This window comes from Ailuropoda melanoleuca, chromosome 8, assembly GCF_002007445.2.
Source record: "Ailuropoda melanoleuca isolate Jingjing chromosome 8, ASM200744v2, whole genome shotgun sequence".
NCBI classification, from domain to species: domain Eukaryota; kingdom Metazoa; phylum Chordata; class Mammalia; order Carnivora; family Ursidae; genus Ailuropoda; species Ailuropoda melanoleuca.
Window position 1 is genome coordinate 102,067,923 of NC_048225.1, and position 22,887 is coordinate 102,090,809.

At 40.7% G+C, this 22,887-nt stretch overlaps 1 protein-coding gene across 8 annotated transcripts in view; it reads left to right on the forward strand.

The window, feature by feature from the left end:
• The window catches only part of PPP1R12B (protein phosphatase 1 regulatory subunit 12B), a 204,915-nt gene that overhangs the window by 62,206 nt on the left and 119,822 nt on the right, over positions 1–22,887 (forward strand). For 7 of the 8 annotated variants that reach the window (XR_004627338.1, XM_034667052.1, XM_034667053.1 and 4 more), the window contains exons 4-12: positions 2,709–2,868; positions 4,190–4,334; positions 8,127–8,201; positions 10,357–10,436; positions 11,451–11,590; positions 16,469–16,581; positions 19,272–19,475; positions 20,595–20,677; positions 22,087–22,212. Coding sequence is in view for 7 of the 8 variants with exons in the window: in XM_034667052.1 (XP_034522943.1) it covers positions 2,709–2,868; positions 4,190–4,334; positions 8,127–8,201; positions 10,357–10,436; positions 11,451–11,590; positions 16,469–16,581; positions 19,272–19,475; positions 20,595–20,677; positions 22,087–22,212 (1,126 nt within the window). In the remaining variant the exon portion in view is untranslated. Of the gene's footprint in view, positions 1–2,708; positions 2,869–4,189; positions 4,335–8,126; positions 8,202–10,356; positions 10,437–11,450; positions 11,591–16,468; positions 16,582–19,271; positions 19,476–20,594; positions 20,678–22,086; positions 22,213–22,751; positions 22,793–22,887 lie in introns of all 8 variants that reach the window. The other variant, XM_034667054.1, reaches the window with a different exon arrangement.

A 22,887-nucleotide genomic window follows, 5' to 3' on the forward strand; every position in this document is an offset into this window, starting at 1 on the left:
TCAGACTTATATAATACCCAGTTCTCATTACAACATATACCCACCCTAGTGTCCATTATCCTGTTACCCCATCCACCCACGTCCCTCCCCTCCAGCAACCCTCAGTTTGTTTCCTAAGATTCCCTCTCTGGTTTCATCTTGTTTCATTTTTTCCTCCCTTCCCCTGTAATCCTCTGCCTTATTTCTTAAATTCCACATATCAGTGAGATCATATAATTGTCTTCCTCTGATTGGCTTATTTTGCTTAGCATAATACCCTCTAGTTCCATCCATGTCATTGCAAATGGCAAGATTTCATTTTTGATGGCTGCGTAATATTCCTCTGTGTGTGTGTGTGTGTGTGTGTGTGTGTGTGTGTGTGTGTGTGTGTGAGAGAGAGAGAGAGAGAGAGAGAGAGAGAGAAAGTATGTGTGTGTATCTACCACATCTTCTTTATCCACTCATCTGTCAATGGACATCTGGGCTCTTTTCCGTAGTTTGGCTATTGTGGACATTCCCGTTATAAACATGGGGGTGCAGGTGTCCCTTCAGATCACTACATTTGTATCTTAGGGGTAAATACCCAGTAGTGCAATTGCTGGGTCATAGGGTAGCTCTATTTTCAACTTTTTGAGGAACTCTGTACTGTTTTCCAGAGTGGCTGTACCAGCTTGTGTTCCCAACAGTGTAAAAGAGATTCCCCTTTCTCTGCATCCTCACCAACATCTGTCGTTTCCTGACTTGTTCATTTTAGCCATTCTGACTGGTGTGAGGTGGTATCTCATTGTGGTTTTGGTCTGTATTTCGTTGATGCCAAGTGATGTTGAGCACTTTTTCATGTGTCTTTTGGCCATTTGGATGTCTTCTTTGCAGAAATGTCTATTCATGTCTTCTGCCCATTTGGATTATTTGTTCTTTGGGTGTTGAGTTTGGTAAGTTCTTTATAGATTTTGGACACTAGCCTTTTATCCTGATATGTCATTTGCAAGTATCTTCTCCCATTCTGTCTATTGCCTTTTGGTTTTGTTGACTGTTTCCTTTGCTGTACAAAAGCCTTTTATCTTGATGAAGTCTGAATAGCTCATTTTTGCCTTTGTTTCCCTTGCTTTTGGAGACATGTTTAGCAAGAAGTTGCTGTGGCCGAGGTCGAAGAGGTTGCTACCTGTGTTCTCAAGGATTTTGATAGATTCCTGTCTCACATTTAGGTCTTTCATCCATTTTCAGTCTATTTTTGTATATGGTGTAAGGAAATGGTCCAGTTTCATTCTTCTGCATGTGGCCTTCCAATTTCCCCAACACCATTTGTTGAAGAGAGTGTCTTTTTTCCATTGGATATTCTTTCCTGCTTTGTCAAAGATTAGTTGACCGTAGAGTTGAGGGTCCATTTCTGGGTTTTCTATTCTGTTCCATTGATCTATGTCTGTTTTTGTGCCATTACCATACTGTCTTGATTATTACAGCTTTGTAATAGAGCTTGAAGTCCAGAATTGTGATGCCACCAGCTTTGCTTTTCTTTTTCAACATTCCTTTGGCTATTTGGGGTCTTTTCTGGTTCCATACAAATTTTAGGATTATTCGTTCCAGTTCTGTGAAACAAGTTGATGGTATTTTGATAGGGATTGCACTGAATGTGTAGATTGCTCTAGGTAGCATAGACATTTTCATAATATTTGTTCTTCCAATCCATGAGCGTGGAATGTTTTTCTGTTTCCGTGTGTTGTCCTCAGTTTCTTTCATGAGTATTCTATGGTTTTCTGAGCACAGATCCTTTGCCTCTGGTTAGGTTTATTCCCTAGGTATCTTATGGTTTTGGGTGCAGTTGTAAATGGGAGCGACTCCTTAATTTCTTTTTCTTCTGTCTCATTGTTCGTGTATAGAAATGCAGCTGATTTCTGTGCATTGATCATGTCCTTATTTTATAGAAGGCGGCATGCCCCACCCCAGCCCCTTTTCAGTGACGCAGATGTTGGGAGAGTTGCAGGCTAAAGGGAGGAACTTTATGGAGTTCCTCTATAATGTTTTAAAGTGAAACAACAGCTACACTCCCTTGGAACTGCACATGACCTACTCAGCTGCTCTAGATTATATAGCTTCAAGTCAGCATATTTCCCTACGTATGGATAGTAAGCATTAGAGGTAGATTATTTTTTGAAGTATATCATACCTGAAACCAAGATTTGATGATACCAATCTTATGGAATAGTAAGTGGGGAAGAACAATAGACAAGGACCTAGGATGTCAGAGTTCTAGTGACAACTCTAATGTGTTTTGTGGCCTTTAGCAAGGCACCTAACCTTTCTATGTGTATTTCCTCATCTGTTAAATGGTGATAGTAATATCTATTACATTTACCTCAAAGGATTGTTTACAAACTAAAATGGTGTAACATGTAAAAGATCTTTGAAGTGTATAGCATTGTACAAATACTATAATGCAAAGTAATGTCCACTTTGGTCTTTATGTTCTTAAAATTGAAAACAATTTTAAGCGCGTTTCTTTAATGGATCTGCCATCACACAGTATTTACAATGATGGTTTAACCCTGGTAAAACTAATATGTGTTATAAATGTCATTGTTCTTCTAAATAAAGAGTAAATTTGGTAAATACCCAACTTGATGACTAAACTGTTATTTGTGGTTTTATTTATGATGTGTTTAGAATCTAAGGAAAATATCCTGTCAGATTTAAATGGACCTTGAGTAATGCTGGCCGTCTGGTTTCTGCAGGAGTTGATCTAGAGCAGTCAAGAAAAGAAGAGGAGCAGCAGATGTTACAGGATGCCCGCCAGTGGCTCAACAGCGGGAAGATAGAGGATGTAAGGCAGCCTCGCTCAGGGGCCACAGCCCTCCATGTGGCTGCTGCCAAGGGCTACTCTGAGGTCCTCAGGTATTGTCCATTTACATCAATCAGGAGTTTGGAAAACTGGGAGAAGATGAGCTGGGTTTTGGAAGCAGGGGGTGAATTAGATTTGCAACTACGATGTGTTTCTTTCTTTATTGCTATCCTCTCTGATTGTGCAGTCTTTTCTTATATTTTGCTGATGTTAATCCATAGATGGTCTCCCACCCTCCTACTGTCACTGTAGGTTCTCACTGACATGTATGATATGAAACAGATGAGGTGCACTGGGTTAGATGACCTTACATGATCTCTTCCAGTGGTGTGATTTATCATTACTATCCTTATAGTCTCCTCTGGTGACATGTAATACAGGACAGACTTGTGATCATTTTGGTCCCTTTTGGACATAGATAATGTCTTTGGGCTCCTTAGATTCACGATACAGATCTCGAGTGTGCCGCATCCAGTTAGAGCAGGATAGTTAAACTGATGTGAGGGATTTGGATTCTACTACTCCACCTGTTCGATTTTTCCTGACATCCACACATGCTTTATGTAGCTTTTGGTGCTACTATTGACAGGCTTTCCCAAATACGTGGGTAGTTAATAGCATTGTGTGCGTAGTTGTTGCCAGACTCTTCCAGTGCTTCATTTTCCAAGTATGGGGTTTCTAACAGGTGGGGCAGTTTGTCGGTATACCGTTTCCGCCTGAGAGTGACATTCAGATTCTGCTCACTTCTTAGGAGGTGTCTGGAGGCCCATGATATGGGTAACCTCCATCAGGCCAGTGCAGTTTGGGGCCTCAGGAGTCATCCCTTTCTTCCTTCATGCACACAGATTATAGCTTTGTAGTTAGCAAGAAGTCCGGGCAGATTTTGCAGAGTTGGAAGTTTGAGAGTCTACAGTAAATATATGGGATCCTGGAAAGATCAACTACAAAGTTAGTAAGTAAAGTGCCCTGAAGAGAATTGAGTTCTCATTTTAGATGTTCTTTCCCCCCTGCACTGGGAAATGGAAAACACACCTTGTAACAGAGTTGTGTATGGTTTGGCAGATTTTATCAGGTGACTCAGATTTGGTGAATCTCAAAGGTATACACCTTTCCAAACACTCCTCTTGTGTGGTTTAACGTGGATGTGCCTAGGAAGTACCCTATGACCTTTCAGAGCGGCTTGATAACTGCTCTCTGTGATTGGTTCTCAGTGTAGGAACCATGAAGCCCGAGCTGTGCCTTAGAGGACAGAAGTAATCACAGTTTCCCGGTAGTTCAGGGCCAAAGTCTGAAATATCAATTAGGTGGTAGTTTATTTCGCAGAAAACTGTAATATAAAGGTTATAAGTGTCTTGTTTGGGGTTTTCTTCTTAGACTTTTAATCCAGGCTGGCTATGAACTCAATGTTCAGGATTATGATGGCTGGACTCCCCTCCATGCTGCTGCACACTGGGGAGTGAAGGAGGCTTGCTCCATCCTGGCAGAAGCACTCTGTGACATGGATATCAGGAACAAACTGGTTAGTATGCTTGACCCTCTAAAAGGGCAGTGAAATTGGTGGCTGGGTCTCTAGAACAAAAGGCTTAAAGTCTCAGTTAAATGGCCAGGCTTATTGTCCACGGAAATCTACGTCACAGGTAGCTATGGCTCTGTTCCTGATACCCTCCTCCCTCCTGCCCACCCCATTATCAACATAGAGATGCTTGCTACGTAAAATAAAACTCTGCTGATCAGCATTCTGATTCTATTTATGTTGAAGCCCCTAAAATAAATAGGAAATAAAGATATTTGCCCTTGGCAAAAATGAGCATTGGGAAATCCTGAGGTTGCTGTCTTTGGTGAAGTATGAAAGATTTGATTTTATTTTATTTTTAATTCAAAGACTTTTGAGAGCTGAGCTCTACTCTCATCCAGTCATTAAAAAAAAAAAACACATTATAATGACAAAGATCCTTCCTCTCATCCAGTCATTAAAAAAAAAAAACAAAACATTATAATGACAAAGATCCTTGAGTCTGGCTGAAAATAGTTATTCAGTCTCATTTCAAGCAAGTTTAGAGGCCCTAGAGCTCCTACCCCTACATCTAGTGATTTTCTAGGAATCCAGAGACATGGCTTTTTATTTAGTAGATGTTCTTACCTGCCTCACATTTCTTCCGAATCCAGCTTTCATTCCCAGATGAACTGTGCTGATGTTTCCTAAAAGAGATACCCTTCTCTCACTTAAAGGGAGATGACTACTGTGNTTATAAATGTCATTGTTCTTCTAAATAAAGAGTAAATTTGGTAAATACCCAACTTGATGACTAAACTGTTATTTGTGGTTTTATTTATGATGTGTTTAGAATCTAAGGAAAATATCCTGTCAGATTTAAATGGACCTTGAGTAATGCTGGCCGTCTGGTTTCTGCAGGAGTTGATCTAGAGCAGTCAAGAAAAGAAGAGGAGCAGCAGATGTTACAGGATGCCCGCCAGTGGCTCAACAGCGGGAAGATAGAGGATGTAAGGCAGCCTCGCTCAGGGGCCACAGCCCTCCATGTGGCTGCTGCCAAGGGCTACTCTGAGGTCCTCAGGTATTGTCCATTTACATCAATCAGGAGTTTGGAAAACTGGGAGAAGATGAGCTGGGTTTTGGAAGCAGGGGGTGAATTAGATTTGCAACTACGATGTGTTTCTTTCTTTATTGCTATCCTCTCTGATTGTGCAGTCTTTTCTTATATTTTGCTGATGTTAATCCATAGATGGTCTCCCACCCTCCTACTGTCACTGTAGGTTCTCACTGACATGTATGATATGAAACAGATGAGGTGCACTGGGTTAGATGACCTTACATGATCTCTTCCAGTGGTGTGATTTATCATTACTATCCTTATAGTCTCCTCTGGTGACATGTAATACAGGACAGACTTGTGATCATTTTGGTCCCTTTTGGACATAGATAATGTTTTTGGGCTCCTTAGATTCACGATACAGATCTCGAGTGTGCCGCATCCAGTTAGAGCAGGATAGTTAAACTGATGTGAGGGATTTGGATTCTACTACTCCACCTGTTCGATTTTTCCTGACATCCACACATGCTTTATGTAGCTTTTGGTGCTACTATTGACAGGCTTTCCCAAATACGTGGGTAGTTAATAGCATTGTGTGCGTAGTTGTTGCCAGACTCTTCCAGTGCTTCATTTTCCAAGTATGGGGTTTCTAACAGGTGGGGCAGTTTGTCGGTATACCGTTTCCGCCTGAGGGTGACATTCAGATTCTGCTCACTTCTTAGGAGGTGTCTGGAGGCCCATGATATGGGTAACCTCCATCAGGCCAGTGCAGTTTGGGGCCTCAGGAGTCATCCCTTTCTTCCTTCATGCACACAGATTATAGCTTTGTAGTTAGCAAGAAGTCCGGGCAGATACTTTGCAGAGTTGGAAGTTTGAGAGTCTATAGTAAATATATGGGATCCTGGAAAGATCAACTACAAAGTTAGTAAGTAAAGTGCCCTGAAGAGAATTGAGTTCTCATTTTAGATGTTCTTTCCTCCCTGCACTGGGAAATGGAAAACACACCTTGTAACAGAGTTGTGTATGGTTTGGCAGATTTTATCAGGTGACTCAGATTTGGTGAATCTCAAAGGTATACACCTTTCCAAACACTCCTCTTGTGTGGTTTAACGTGGATGTGCCTAGGAAGTACCCTATGACCTTTCAGAGCGGCTTGATAACTGCTCTCTGTGATTGGTTCTCAGTGTAGGAACCATGAAGCCCGAGCTGTGCCTTAGAGGACAGAAGTAATCACAGTTTCCCGGTAGTTCAGGGCCAAAGTCTGAAATATCAATTAGGTGGTAGTTTATTTCGCAGAAAACTGTAATATAAAGGTTATAAGTGTCTTGTTTGGGGTTTTCTTCTTAGACTTTTAATCCAGGCTGGCTATGAACTCAATGTTCAGGATTATGATGGCTGGACTCCCCTCCATGCTGCTGCACACTGGGGAGTGAAGGAGGCTTGCTCCATCCTGGCAGAAGCACTCTGTGACATGGATATCAGGAACAAACTGGTTAGTATGCTTGACCCTCTAAAAGGGCAGTGAAATTGGTGGCTGGGTCTCTAGAACAAAAGGCTTAAAGTCTCAGTTAAATGGCCAGGCTTATTGTCCACGGAAATCTACGTCACAGGTAGCTATGGCTCTGTTCCTGATACCCTCCTCCCTCCTGCCCACCCCATTATCAACATAGAGATGCTTGCTACGTAAAATAAAACTCTGCTGATCAGCATTCTGATTCTATTTATGTTGAAGCCCCTAAAATAAATAGGAAATAAAGATATTTGCCCTTGGCAAAAATGAGCATTGGGAAATCCTGAGGTTGCTGTCTTTGGTGAAGTATGAAAGATTTGATTTTATTTTATTTTTAATTCAAAGACTTTTGAGAGCTGAGCTCTACTCTCATCCAGTCATTAAAAAAAAAAAACAAAACATTATAATGACAAAGATCCTTGAGTCTGGCTGAAAATAGTTATTCAGTCTCATTTCAAGCAAGTTTAGAGGCCCTAGAGCTCCTACCCCTACATCTAGTGATTTTCTAGGAATCCAGAGACATGGCTTTTTATTTAGTAGATGTTCTTACCTGCCTCACATTTCTTCCGAATCCAGCTTTCATTCCCAGATGAACTGTGCTGATGTTTCCTAAAAGAGATACCCTTCTCTCACTTAAAGGGAGATGACTACTGTGACTTAATCTTTAGTGCACATGTGCCCTGGACCCCCTCTGAGGATTTTAAAAGCCTCTTATTGAAGTTATCATAGCAATTAAGACCGTTTTGGAACAGGTACAAGTAGAGATTTCAATTGATTATTTACCGAGAGGCAATAACCATTAGAGATAATGTGATTTCCTCAATACTGTTTTATACAATATAAAAACATGTATTTAAAGGACTTGCTGTGTTTTGTTTTGTTTTAGAGGAAGAGCATATGCATGGGCAGGGGGGATATGCAGAGTGGGGGAGAGAGGGAGAATCTTAAGTAGGCTCCACGCATGGAGCCTGATGCAGGGCTCAGTCTCACACCCCCAAAATCATGACCTGAGCCAAAATCAAGAGTCAGATGCTTAACTGACTGAGCGACCCAGATTCCCCAGCGGACTTGCTGCTGCTTGTTATGTTTCCTCTGTGATAGATGGAGGCATTATTATAATGTACAGTAGTAAGTTAGGGAAGCAGCTGTCACTGGAACAAAGGCATCAAGTGGATATTGAATAGTTCTCTGATAAAGTCACAAAATTACTACTTTGTTTTCTTTTGATTGTGGTATGCCTTTTCTGTGCCAGGGCCAGACACCATTTGATGTGGCCGATGAGGGTCTTGTGGAGCACTTGGAGATGCTCCAGAAGAAGCAGAACGTGGTGAGTCTTTGGCTAATGCTTTTAAAGCTTTATAACAGCTCAGTCCATACCAGGTATCTCAGTCGCTTGTTTTAGTTATGTCTACTGAGAGCCAAAATGGACATATCTACATTTCAGAGATGATAATTGTTCCCTTCAGGGACTAGCAACGGTCTGTTAGAAAATATCCCAGAAACCATTGTTGTTAAAGTTTACTCACTATAAGATAGCCTTCAAGCAGCTGAAAGTCAAAAATGACAAGAACAACAAACTAATAATTACCCTTGAGAAAGTGAATGTGGTATATTCAAGTCAGAGTTTTTTCCAAATAGGGAGTACTAGGGTAGAGGACATCTCATAACTCTTTTCTCCCCCTGTTGACTGAAAGGCCTTGTTTATTTAAAGTAGATTCATTACAGAGAGGAATATATTTCCTTCTTAAAAAGCAAACAAGGCCACAAAACTAAACCTGTCTTTTGGCATTGGACAGTACCTGGTCAGTGATTCATACTTATTCAGGATTTATCATATATCCAGAATTAAATCCTCCTTTCCCTTCTCATTCTAAATCTTTTATTGTTTGGTTGCACGTACCATTCTGTTGCTTAGTGCTATATAGAAGAACTACCTAAGTATGGTACCCATGTACATCCTGCAAAAGGAAAACATCCACCCAATATCCAGATAAACAGTGAATAATTCACATTTTCTGCCTATAAGTGGGATGAGTAATTTGGGCAAGAATAAAGATCAGCTACTAATGATCAGGGCTGATGTCTAAACAGAGTGGGACAGAAAAAAAGTCACTAGCTTTCCTTTGTGTTTTCCTTTGCATGAGTTGTGGGTCAAGGCATATGAACTCAAGTTTAGGACAAAGGAGAGAAACTTAGAGCAGTTCTGAAAAAAAGAACTGTGGAGTTCACCAGTGGGACAGATCAATTGTATCTCACCTCACACGTGTTCAGCACCGCGTCTGGACTGGTAGAGTGAAGATCTTCGTTACTTCAAGGCTTAGTGAGACAGTTGCATATATAAACCTCAGACAAACAACTTAACCGTTCACTTTGTTTTCTTTGGTGAGCTGTGGAATCTAGGCTAAAACTTGGGACTTGCCACGTACCGTATCGGGGTTATTATCTAACAGCATCGGCCTTCCTAAGATGTATACTTTGTATAGTTAGATTTTTGTTGTTTTTTAAACTTTTCATTCTGAAGTAATTTTTAGACCCACATAGAAGTTGTGAAAATAATAGAAAGTNAGTTCACTTTGTTTTCTTTGGTGAGCTGTGGAATCTAGGCTGAAACTTGGGACTTGCCACGTACCGTATCGGGGTTATTATCTAACAGCATCGGCCTTCCTAAGATGTATACTTTGTATAGTTAGATTTTTGTTGTTTTTTAAACTTTTCATTCTGAAGTAATTTTTAGACCCACATAGAAGTTGTGAAAATAATAGAAAGTTTCTATGTATCCTTTAACCAGCATAATTTGGTTTTTGAACATAAATAATATTTTCACTAAATAACATTTCTGTGCTGGCAATGGTGCTTTTCTTTGCTCCCTGCATAACTTTGGGGTCTAGGGATATAAACTCATTTTGTCTAGAGCATGTATATAAATACCAGACAGTTTATTCTAAGGACTTATTTCCCCTTTAGTAACTTTTTTTTCTTGAGAACTATTGCCAGCCTAATTCAGTATATGGTCATAAAGAATTCTTTCAACGTTTCTTCCCTTTTTTTGTTTTTAAATCCATCAGAAGCCAGGCTTTTTTTTTTTTTCTTTTTTTTTTTAAGTAATCTGTCTACGCCCAGCGTGGGGCTTGAAGTCACAAACCCCAGATCAAGGGTCACATGGTCTTCCAATTGACCCAGCCAGCCTCCCCTAGGTGCCAGGGTTTTTTTGAAGATTGGGTTTGGAGATTTGATACGAGCACTTTTATTGAAGCTCTGACACCATGGTTTTTCTCTTACTTTGAATGAGGATTTTTCTCCATCATTATTCTTCTAAGGAGACTCAACTGATGGGTTTCTCTTTTTCTTAGTTCTTTCTTCCCCTTTTGGTATTGGTCCTGTCTTCTTCAGAATGGCAGTACTATTTTGAATTCTTCTCATCACCGCTGATTTTTACCAATAGTCAACTTCTTCCCTTTCCTCTCTGTTTTCTCAATTTCCAGCTTCGAAGTGAAAAAGAGACACGGAATAAGCTCATTGAGTCAGACCTGAACAGCAAGTTGCAGAGTGGACTCTTTAAGAAGTAAGACATTCAGGACTTGAGAGATGTGATGAACTCTGCTGTGTTTGGGTGCATGTGTGTGTGTGTGACATACTTAGCTTGAGATTTAAGCCAAATGGTCTTTAAACATGTGGGATGTTTGAGGGGCAAGGAGGTGGCATTGATATACGGGGGAGACATTGAGGGTAGGTGAATGTATTTTTTTTTTATTTATTTTTTTAAAAAGATTTTATTTATTTGAGAGAGAGAGAGAGTACAAGCATGAGCTGGGGGAGGCACGGAAGGGGAGGGAGAAGCAGACTCCCTGATGAGCTGGGAGCCCAACGCAGGGNAATTTATTTTTTAAAAAAGATTTTATTTATTTATTTGAGAGAGAGAGAGAGAGTACAAGCATGAGCTGGGGGAGGCACGGAAGGGGAGGGAGAAGCAGACTCCCTGATGAGCTGGGAGCCCAACGCAGGGTACATGGGGCTCAGTCCCAGGACCCCAGGATCACAACCTGATCTGCCAAAGGCAGAGGCTCAACCGACTGAGCCACCCAGGTGCCCCGGGTGAGTGTGTTTTAAATTTAGAGATTAATTGAGACTGTGTGCAACATTTCCCACCCCCCCCAGCTTAGGGGTTCCTAGTCTTAGTTGCATCCCTAACTCTAAGTTCTGTGAACTCAGGGACCATGTGTTTACCACTGTACCAGGGCCTAGCATGGTTCCTGGCAGGTAATAAGCACTCAGAAAACATTTGTTAAATGACTTTTTAAAAATATTTACCTGCTTCATCACTGTCAGGATTCACAGCCCTCCTTTTTCCTGTGTGTTGAACAGGCTAGATCTATTTAAGTCATACTGTAAAGTCAAAAACTGAACCTTAGTCTGAAAAAACCCAAGGATTCAGAAGAATGTAAAGAAGGATTTGATGTATTTCTGTTATTGCTTCTATACAGAGGTTTATAGACTTGTTCTCTTTATGCTTGATTGCCAGTGAGCTTAAATAGTTGACCATTTCTGAGTTACACTCAAACTGTCATCTTTAATTTAGCAAAGAGAAGATGCTCTATGAGGAAGAGGTACCCAAGTCCCAGGAAATGGAGGAAGAAAGCAAAGAGTCTAGCAGCTCCAGCTCAGAGGAGGAGGAAGGTGAAGATGAAGCTTCTGAGTCGGAAACTGAGAAGGAGGCAGGTAATGAAAGATGTTGAGAGCAAAGATCCTCTGTTTCCATCATGCAAGGAGATCACTGCTTGTCAGAGCTAGGGGGCCTCAGAGGGCTCCAAAAAGAGCTGTAAGTTCTTTAAGTTTAATTTTCAAACATAAGATACCAAATTTTGAGTGAAACCTTGGTTGTAGAAGGTGTGAGCTAGGTTATAATATGTGTATTAGTTTCTATGTAGCCATAAGGCACACACAAAATTCCTTTTTTAAAAAATATTTATTTATTTATTTATTTATTTTAGAGAGAGTGCCCATGCCTGTGTCTGTGAGCATGGGGGGTTGAGAGGAGAGGGAGAGAATTTCAAGTCGACTCCGCACTGAGTGTGGAGCCTGATGGGGGGCTTGATCCCACGACCCTGAAATCATGACCTGAGTGGAAATCAAGAGTCAGATGCTCAACCACCCAGGCGCCCCACAAAAATGCTTGTGTAAAGGAGCCAACTGTCTGACCTCAGGTTGGTAGGGTTTAGAGACCAGATTCCGAAATTCAGTATGCTAAGAGGCTGGAAAGGTGAGATCTTGCAGAGTCATATTTGGTCAAGTATCTTTAACCAGCTGGTGTAAATTTGCATTTAGTTCTCAGGTTCATCTGATTCCCTAAACAGAATCCCAAGATCTTTTCATTTTCCTTCTGATTATATGAAGCTCCTTCAATTCCTGAGTTGGGGATTGAAGAAGGAACAAAGTCATGTTTACCTTTGTGACTCTTATTGATATTATATATGCTTCATCTTGCACTTCTTAAGTTTATTATATGGCAAGACAGGAAGCCCAACAGTGGGAGTGAGGTGCTGAACACGGTCAGATCCACAAGCTGTAGGATCACCCACGGGTTTTGATATACTGTCAGGCAAACACAGAAAAGAGATACTGGGTTTTACTGAATAGAGGTTCAACTGCAACAGCATAGCTCTCATGGATAACTGGAAGTTAATGATAATTAAGATTTTACAGTACACGTGTCCTGCACTCACTGGCTTGTATTAGTAGTATTAGTATTAGCTCATTGAATATCACCAAAGGAAATTAGAGATCATTGATTGTGTAGAGAAGATAAGCACCAACTAAGTTTAAAGCGTAGAAGATGACCTTTTACTCATGGAGTCTTGAATTTCTGTTATTAAGCAGGCACAGCTTGCTCTGGAAATGGTAGTGTAGCACCTACCAAAATTTAGATGTTCATCTTTTTTATGTTTTTATTACTTATTGAGGACTTACGTGTCTTAAGCTTTCAAGTAGCACTGTCTGGTCTTGCTCTGTGCTAGGTCACTTTGTTAGCTACCAAGATATTAGAAAAATGGGAGGGAGCTACCTGAACTACTGTAATTGCTTCGTGATATGCAGCTAGGCCTCAGGACTCTGGTCCCTGCAGCCCATCTCCACATTGCTGTTGGAGTAGAACACCACAGCACCCTTAGGTTATACTGCTCCCCTGTCCAGAAATCATCTACAGCCACCTCCCCTACTCCCATCTTCGCCTGTGGAGTAAATCCCAAGTCCTGTAGCCTGACCTTCAAGATCTTTCATAGTCTGTCTCCAGCTGACCTTTCCAGTGCTATCCATAGGCAGTGTCATCTACTAGCCAAGCTGGATTGTGTGGTTTCCCCAGACGTATCCTGAGCTTCCTACCCCTGAACATTTATTTGAACCTTAGAATTCGTTTCTAACCATCAAATGCTTATTGAGTGATTTCTGTTACAAGCTATAGGATTTACCAGGATGAAGAGGCCTTTCTTTAGGTTTTCCTATATAAAAAAACTCAAAAGGAGTGGACTGCTTCACTGTTCTCCCACCCCATGATAATTGCTCCCCTGTTTGTATCCCTCTAGCACCTCATACTTATCTCTGTTGTAGCACTCATCATTTTGTCTGAGAACTCTAGGTTTATCCTTTACTCCTAGGTCTCTGCATGATGCCCGACATAGGACTAGCATTCACATTCATTAAATGCTTTTTGTTGGATACATCTAGGAGATACAGGGGAATAGGAAGGCATATACATAATAAAATACATGCCACTTGAGAGATATAAATGTCGTCAATGGGATTCACTAGTAAGAAAGAGTATATTTAGTTTGGGGGATTGTAACAACACTTTACATTTGGGTAGTGCTTTTTACTCTGCAGTGTACTTACAACCACACCCCGAGGGATGTATCACCACATTTTAGAGTAGGAAATTGACCCTGTAAGGGGTAAGGCAAATTGAGTCTCATGGCTGGCAAATGGTGTCCCTGAGATCCTGACTTTGATCTGGGACTCCTCAGAGTAGCAGGGGCAGAGGGAATTGTGGAAATTATCTGCCTAAAAGGTGGAAGCTAAAGGTGTGGAAAAGGATGAGATTTCTCAAGGGAGAAATTGTAGAGAAAAGATGAACAAAAAAGAATTGTGGGGCATGCTGTGCTTAGGAAGTGAAAGAGGCAAAGAAGGTATGGTTAGAGAGGTTGAGGAAAACCAGGATTTGTGTTTCTATATCAGAAAAGCCAGGGTAGGAGTGGGAAGGGAGAGTTCAAGAAAGAGACAGCATTTAGGGAGTCTGCTAATCTCAGCAGTTTCTGTAGCCTGATGTAGGCAGAAGCCAGATGGTTCCAGCAAGCTTTCCAGCTCATTTCTGCCAGTTGAAGTTTTACTCGTATTTCAAATCAGCTTCCTTTATGAAGCCTTATCGTCACAGATACAAGTTTTTCCTCCCCTCCTCTGACTAGTAGCTATTTGTTTGAACTTCTTTTGTATTACTTATACTACCTAGTGGTAGTGTTATTTCTCTTTGTTTCTCATCTCCTCTCTTCTTCCCCTGCAAGTTTCAGAAGCACTAAAATGTATTGTGTGTCTTGTTTATCTTTCTGTCTTCCATAATGCCTAGCACGGGGCCTTCAACATGGTAGGTATGCAATAAAAATACATTATATAAGTGTATATTGGAAGAATGTGGGGAACTGGGTTACGTCTAAACCTTTCCCGATGATGCCCAACACATTATGTATGTACTGAACAAGTATTTGTTGAATGCATTTTTCCTGTTTTTAAAAATCCACAGATACAACCTCATAAAATGACAGTTTTCATGTGTCTTACATATAAATGTAGCTGTAAGAATACGAATTCTCTTTTGAGGTGAATGTAAGCAGTTTGATTTGGATTTCTATTTTCCCCTTCCTTTTATTTGTTCAACTTGAACATTTGGCATATTAGTTATCTATTGCTAAATAACAAGTCACCCTCAAATTTAGTGGTGCTTAAAACAGCTATTTACATACACTCAATTCTGTGGGTTGGCAATTTGGGAAGGGCTTCGCTGGGATGGCTTTTCTCCCCTCCGTGTGGTAATACTGGGCTTACTCATGTGTTGGTGGTCAGTTGGTAAGTCATCTGGGGTCTGGCAGGTCCCCCCCCAGTGGCCTTACTCACCTTTCTGGTGGGTGGTTAGGATGTTTGAGGCAAGTGGGCCATGTTCATCAAGCAGACTAGCCCCTGCTTCTTCACAGAGCAGTTGGATTCCACAAGAAGAGAGGCCAAGGCTCAGTGCACAAGCACTTTCTGAGCCTCTGCTTGTGTCACACTTGCTAATGTCCCAGTGGCCATAGGAAGTCACATTGCCAAGCCCAGAGTCAATCTGAGAGGCCACAACACAGGGGTATAGATTCATTGGGAGTTCTTACTGTAATGATCTGTCACATTTGGCTAGTGAGGTATACTTCTTGGGGATAGAGATATTCAGATAATATTTAAAGAATGCCTTGAATATTCATAATAACCACCAGAAATGATAACATTAACAATAAATAACTATTTACTAGGGACTTATTACGTCCAGACATTGAACGACAATGCAATTTAAAAACATTATCTCTAGACTTTATAGCAACTCAGAGGCAAGATTTAAAGTCCCTGATTAATCAGTGAGAAAAGAGAGGTTCATGTATGTTAAGTAACTTGCCCAGTGTCACACAGCTAGAATGTGGCTTAAAACTGTCACATAATTCATAGGTGGGTTACTCTGGGCCCTGTTTCCAGAGTACATAGATGAGGAGGCCCCACCACACCTACTAGGCTCAGGCACTGATGGAGCAGTGAACGAGACAGACGAGGTTTCCGCTCGATGGCCCTATAAGATGGACTACTATTCTTTATTAAGAGGGTTTACCTACTACAGTTCTGTAGCTTAACTCGCAATATCCTCTGTAATCCTTTCTACCTTTATTTCCTATTGTAATCCCAAGAATATTCACTACTTTTATTAGGCCTGCTTAGACTTGAGTTTACTGACCAACAGATGGTGTATTTTGAATTCTAAGTCATTAATCATACCCTTTCTTCCTCCTGCCAGTTGGTATTTGTCTTCTAGCTTTCTCTATGGCAACTTTCCTTATTTCCTCCCTCAGAGGATTTACTCTGGACGCATAAAGCCTTGTTGATCCAACTCAACCAATTTAGCATCTAACTTATATATGATCTTCTGTTGTTACTATTATTATTATGCATCTTATCTCTTGTCTTGGTTATTAATTACCTAGAAAGCAAGATCTGTCTGGTTTTTCCTGCCCAATCTCCCAAAACAGAGTAGATTCTTATTATGTACTTTCTGATGAATTTTATATATGATACATAATGTGGAGAAAGTTTTCAGTTATATATCTGGGAATTGGAGCCTACCAAGAAAGGAATTTTACCATTGAGTTTATTTCCTTTTGGTAATAGTTCCTAGAGATTTCATTTTAGTTTGAGTCTAAGCATTACATGGCACTAATAATCTTTTGATAATGGGTAAACCTTTTCTGTTAGCAGAAAAGTACAGACATACACACAGATAATACTTGCACTTGTTGCTTCTCTTGTCTTAAATAATAGATAAAAAGCCAGAAGCCATTGTCAACCATTCCAACTCTGAAAGCAAGAGTATTATCACGGAACAGATACCACCACCAGCTCAGAATACCTTCTCTGCCTCTTCAGCTAGGAGAGTGAGTATTTTGGAACTACTTTGAATACTATATTTTTCCTACTATGGGAATGTACAGTTTGAAAGGCCTTAAAGCTACATTCTTGCAAGATAATACATATACATGTTGCCTGTCCTAATCTGCTTAGGCTGCCATAACAAAATACCATCAATTGGGTGGCTTTAAACAATAGAAATTTATTTCTCACAATAATGGAGGCTGAGATGTCCAAGATCGTGGGGCTAGCTGAATCAGTTCCTAGTGAGGACTCTCTTCCTAGTTTGCAGGCAGCCACCTTACCTCCAAATATTATAGTCATGTTGGGAATTAGAGCTTCAAGATATGGATGGGGGGGCGGTGCTCAAACATTGTGTTTATAACATTGCCCGCAAAAGCTACAAATCCATCACCAAATAAATTTGGCTACAATGTGTTTAGATAACATAGGATATAGTGATCTGGGACTAAAGAAATTTTGTCCATTGCCTATTTTCTTCATATCTAAGGCTAAGTACAGTAAGTATATGTAAAGCTCAGACTGAGATAGGAAGATATCTAGCATTCAGTATTAATTGATTTGATGACTTATGTCCTTTTTTTACTTCTTGTTTAAAATTTTACTTTCATAAATAAAGTCTTGGTAGTACTCATCATAATGAGTAGAGAGCAGAGATAGAAAGAACTTGCTGAAATACCAGAGACACCTCCTCCTGCAGTTTGGCCCAGGCCTCTGAGAAGCTGTAGGCTTCTAGTCAGTGAGACAGAGTTGAATAATGACCTTGCTCTACAAAGGATACAATTAGTTTTGAGATTAAGATTGATCTGAGTTCTGGGGAAGAAAGCTGTTGAAAAAACTCCGTGGTTTTATAGATACTAACTTACTGATCTTCTTAGTGCCTCATGAATTGAAAAGACAGGATTACGGTATCACTGTGGAGATGAGGAAACAAAGGCCTGGCTGCTTATTTATTCCTGCGAGCATCACTGTGAATCTGTAGAGATGTTTCAGATAGAACACAGACCTCACTCATCACCCCGTCATTTAGCTGTGCCTTACATACTCCCACTGCTTCTAGGTGTGACTAGACTTCTTGCTTTCTTTTAATTTATTTTTTTTTGTTTTATTTTTGAAAGGGAGAGAGTGTGTGCGTGAGCAGGGGGGGGGGGGGGTGCAGAGGGAAAGGGAAAGAGAATCTTAAGTAGGCTCAATGCCCAGGGGGGAGCCCAATGCTGGGCTTAATGCAGGGCTTGCTCTCTGGACCCTGAGATCATGACCTGAGCCAAAGGAAATCAAGAGTCAGATGCTTAACTGACTGAGCCACCCAGGCACCCCTAGACTTCTTGCCTTTTTAAAAGAAAAATACTAAATTAAAAAAAAAAATACATGAGCACCTGGCTGACCTTGGGGTCATGAGTTCAAGCCCCACATTGGGCATAGAGCTTACTCAAAACAACAACAAAAAAACCCAACAACAGAAAAACCCAACCACATATACTTATTCCACTTTGCTGAAATAATCCTGAGAAAGGCATTTTTCCTCTCAGAGTCAGGGTGGCTTATAAAGAGCTGACATGATTGAGCCTCTGAAGCTGGAAGGAGTACATAAATATATACATTCAGATGACTGATTAAAAGAGAAAATCTGAGTGTGAGCTGGAGACGAGTGATTTAATGTTTCTGTTGCATTTTTACTATACCAGGCAGTAAAGGTGGCCTGATACCTGGAGAAAGACCACAGCCACCTGGCAGAGGTCCCCCAAGTCCCAGGAATGGACCATTGACTGCAGTTCTAAAGACCAGTTTTACTTCGGACTGGTGTTTGAGCTAACACTAGTCTATGATGCTTTCTGTGGTTTATGGCAAAATGAGATCATTAAGGCAATGTAAGCTTTCCAGAAAGCTTTGTTTTCTGATGTTAAAATGTTTTTCTCTTTTTAATGAAATGATTGTGATAGAAATGGTAATCAAGTTTTTGAAAGATGTTCTCTGGGCAAAATCTAAAAGATGGCAGCTCTATGACTTCTCCCATTTTTGTCTTTTTTAATTTTGCTGCTCAGGGAAATCTGAAACACTTGGAACTGCTGCCCAAGATCAAATAAACTATTTTCTTGAAATAAGCAATTAGAATTAGAGTGGAGTGAGTTTTGGTATTTTTTTATTATTAACTTAAATCTTCTTACCACAGTCTTATCACAGCACCTTAAAACATATTTATACATTAGCTCATCTGTGTTTTCTAGTCTCCACATATTATAAGGAGGAATTAAGCTCATTATCACCATCTTACAGGTGAGCATGTTGAGACTTGGAGAAGTAAAATGTCCCATTTTCAGTTACACAGTGAGTCAAGCAAGAGAAGATGTTTTTTACTAGAACGTGGATCTCCTGGTGTTCTAGGTCAGTACTCATTGATAGGAGAGCAAATAGTGTTTAATTTCTCAGAGAGCAACTCTGTCAGTAGGAGCACTGTGTTAAGAATCTGAGGCTATTTCTGGCTCAGGGAGAAAGGGAGCCTTGCGAGGTTATTAGCGTCTGCCAGGTGAGGAAGGGAGCATTGGCAGAAAGCCTGCCATGTATTTGTTCTCCTTGTACTGCCTTCTGCTGCCTCACTGAACTTAGTTAAGTGTGGGAAAAGGCAAATAGGCTGAAAAGAATCATCAGGACCTTTTTTTTTTTTTTCCTTTTCTTCTCTTTGCTTCTTCCCTCATAGTTCTCCTCCAGCCTTTTTAACAAGCCGGAAGAGCCCAAAGATGAATCTCCTTCTTCGTGGAGACTGGGACTCAGAAAAACTGGCAGCCACAACATGCTGAGTGAGGTGGCCAATTCGAGGGAAGCTCTAAGGGACCGAGGCTCTTCCATCTACCGGTCATCATCAAGCCCTCGGATTTCTGCTCTGCTGGACAACAAAGATAAGGTGCGGTTTAGGCAGGGTCAGTGGGGAGGGGGGGTGGTGTGTGTTCCAGGGCAGTTCCCTTCTGTGAAAATTCAATCTCAGGAGCAAATGAAAGTGTGTTCTAGTCCCTGATTTGATGCTGGAAGTACAAAGTCTTTAAAGGAAGATGGCACATTGATAGTTTAATCAGTTAGCTATTTGCTTGCTATTATTACTTGGCCAAAAAAGAAAAACCCTTTACCCTTTGGCATATCTTATGGTCATTCTTCCTTATCCTCCTTATCTAGGGCAAATAAATAAATAAATATGTAAATAAATACGTAAATAAATAAATAAAATTTAGTCAGAAACATGAAAATTTGGATATGGCCTAAGGTTCCCTGAAGCAATACCAAGTAATTTATTCTTTCAGTGTTTGAAAGCAAAGTTCCTTAGTTGGACTCTCGATCCTAATGAAGCTCAGGCAAGCTAGCACTTAGAAAAAAATGTTTAAATGCCTTATTTTTTTCATTACTAGATACAAGATCAGGCCAACTTCATAAACAGCTCATCCACGTCATCATCCAAGACCAGGGCATTTTTATTTCTTAACTTTTGGTTCCAGATTTTCTAGGGCTCACCTGATGCTCTTCTCTGGGGTCAGGTCTGCCCCGTCACCGTGGTCCCCTTCCCCAGTGTTGTGTTTCTGGAGACTCCTTAAAGAGGGGAGGCATATTGGTCGGATGCACTCTGCAGGGTATTTGTTGTACGTGAAGCTGCATTTCCAAGAGAAGATAGGCTGGGGAGGAAATAGGGCTTATTTCATTAAGGGCTTCAGAGTGGAACTTTCTGTTTGTGGCTTTTCAAAGGCTCCGTCTCTTGGCAGAGCTGCTGCTTTGTGTAATTTGTGCTGCTGTTTTCCTTTTTTGAGCATCTTGGCTTTTCCCATGAGAATGATTTCCCTACATATTGGTTTTTAATGAAGGAAAGGTAGGAGTTAGCCTTTGAAAGGTAACCTTTTGTAATACCACTCAAACCGGAATTGGTATTGGCTCTAGAAATAAGATGATATAGGTGTATTGATCTCTGCTTTTTTACCCAGAATGTTACACTGTGTTAGTATTGTACCTTCTCTGTGCTTTACTTGTTTTGATTTTACAGGAGAGAGAAAACAAAAGCTATTTTAGTTCACTAGCACCCCGGAAGCTCAGCAGCACAAGTGACATTGAAGAAAAGGAGAACAGGTAATCCTAATACAGGCCAAAAGATGGTCCTCTGTAACTTTCCTAGGCATAGGGATGCCTTGGCTCTCGCTCTGCGGCCATGTGTCTGCAGGTGCCCTTATTAGCACATTATGAATTGTTTATTCCTTCTGCTTAGAGCTCCTCCCAGCCGTTGATTTCTTGCTTTGCCAGTACTACACCCTTCAGGCTCTCACTTCAGCTTGGGTATTACTGTCTTTAGGAAGTCTTCCCTGATCCTTCCGAGGGTGAATTTGTTTTAGTACACCAGCAGGCTATGTAAAGGGAGGGTCCATGTCTGTCTGGTTTCTCAGGGACCCCTAGTGCCTAGCACATGACCTATTCCATAGTAAACACTAAAAATATTGTTATTTAATTAATAATCAACTTCTAATTTGTAAGTACATAAAATTTCAAGTCTTCCTCATCAGTTAAAATGGATTTGAGGATTTTGAGGTACTACTGCATCTCAGAGCAGAACCTGATCTAGAACCTTGCTTTTCAAGGTGTGGTCTTCCCAACCCCCTCCACCTGGAAGCATTTTAGAAATGCGGAATCTCAGGCTCCACCTCAGAGCTGCTGAATTAGAACCTGCATTTTAACAAAATTCTCTAGGTGATTCAAATGCACATTGAAATTTGAGAAGGACTGCTCTGGAGAGCCATAGCTTTGGTTGAAAAGGCCCTGAGTGAACAACTGTGGATAGAAATCCTACTACAGCCCTTTCCTGGATGGCTTTTATTTATAACACTAAGTAGGCTTCCAGCAGGTTCTTCTCTTTTCCTCTTCTGTGGTAGTTACCTCTTTCCTTTGTGACAGACTTCCTCATCTTCCCCATCATCCTCTTCTCTGCTTACTTACGAACAACCTGTTGGCTTTGTGAAGCCCTTTAAAGGAGAAACAAAAAGTGAGTTCTCATTACCAAAGAATTGAGGATTTGGTACCTATTGAAATTAGTTGGCTTTGAAGTTCATGAAAGAAAGCAGACAGTAGTAATACTTAGCCCATCCTCTACATATACAGAAAACAGGCTTATATAAAACCAGGTATCACTTGAAAAGTGTGTATATTTCTTTAGCGATATTACAGTTTCTGTCTCTGGCTTTTCTCTCCCAGTTTGGAGTGTTTTTTGTTTGTTGATTTGTTTTGTTTTGTTTTGTTTTTAAAGATTTTATTTATTTGAGAGAGAGAGAGAATACAAGCTGGGGGGCGGGGGGCAGGGACCAGAGGGAAAGGAAGAAGCAGACTCCCTGGTGCTCCCCCCCAGGACCCTGGAATCATGACCTGAGCCCAAGGCAGCCCACTTAATCAACTGAGCCACCCAGGCGCCCCTCCCGGTTTGCACTGTAGCATGGACAAAACTGGTGGTAGGAATCAGCACTTTGTTTTATTTTTCTTTCATGCCTCTACAGAGAATCAGCTGTTAATCTAGTGAGGAGTGGTTCGTATACGCGGCAGCTGTGGAGGGATGAAGCCAAGGGAAGTGAAACTCCACAGACAGTTGCTCCTTCTACCTATGTATCAACCTACTTGAAAAGGTACCAGGTTCCAAGGGGTGGGAGATGATTTTCCTTCACTCTGGTCATGGGTGTATGGGTAATAATTGCATGCCATTTTATATCCAATTAGCACCACAAAAATGAATCAAAAAATGAATTACTTTTAGATTTCTTGGGAATAACATCTTGACTAATTTTAAATTAACATTAATTTATTTTCCTAACTGAATTAAAGTTAGCTAATTCCAAATTCTCACCACAGACAGATCCTAATTTATACTCTCTCCTCTCAGTCCTATTAAAATCTTCAACTGGAAGTGACTTCCAGTAATCCCTGAGCAGGACTGAATTTAAATCACCTTTGTCCAGTAGCTAGCTTTCCTTTTTCTAAAACTAGGGTAGTTCTCATCTCAAGTTACATTTTTATGGGGAGGAAGGGAGGGACCATTTAGTGTGGTGAGGGGGGTGGGTAATGGGGACAGTTTTGAATTGCATTAAACAAGTTTTATATTGAATTGAAGCCTGTTAATTTAGGGACTTGAGTTTTTTTTTTTTTTTATGACTTTAATGGCCCTCAGATCCATCAAGATGTGAAACTCGCAAGTTTGATGCAGAGAAGGTACATGGGTTTCCTTCCCCTTTTCTCATCTGTGTTCTCCTTTCTGCAGTTATTTTCTTTGCCATGTACCAGCCAGCAAGCAAAGCACCTTTGCC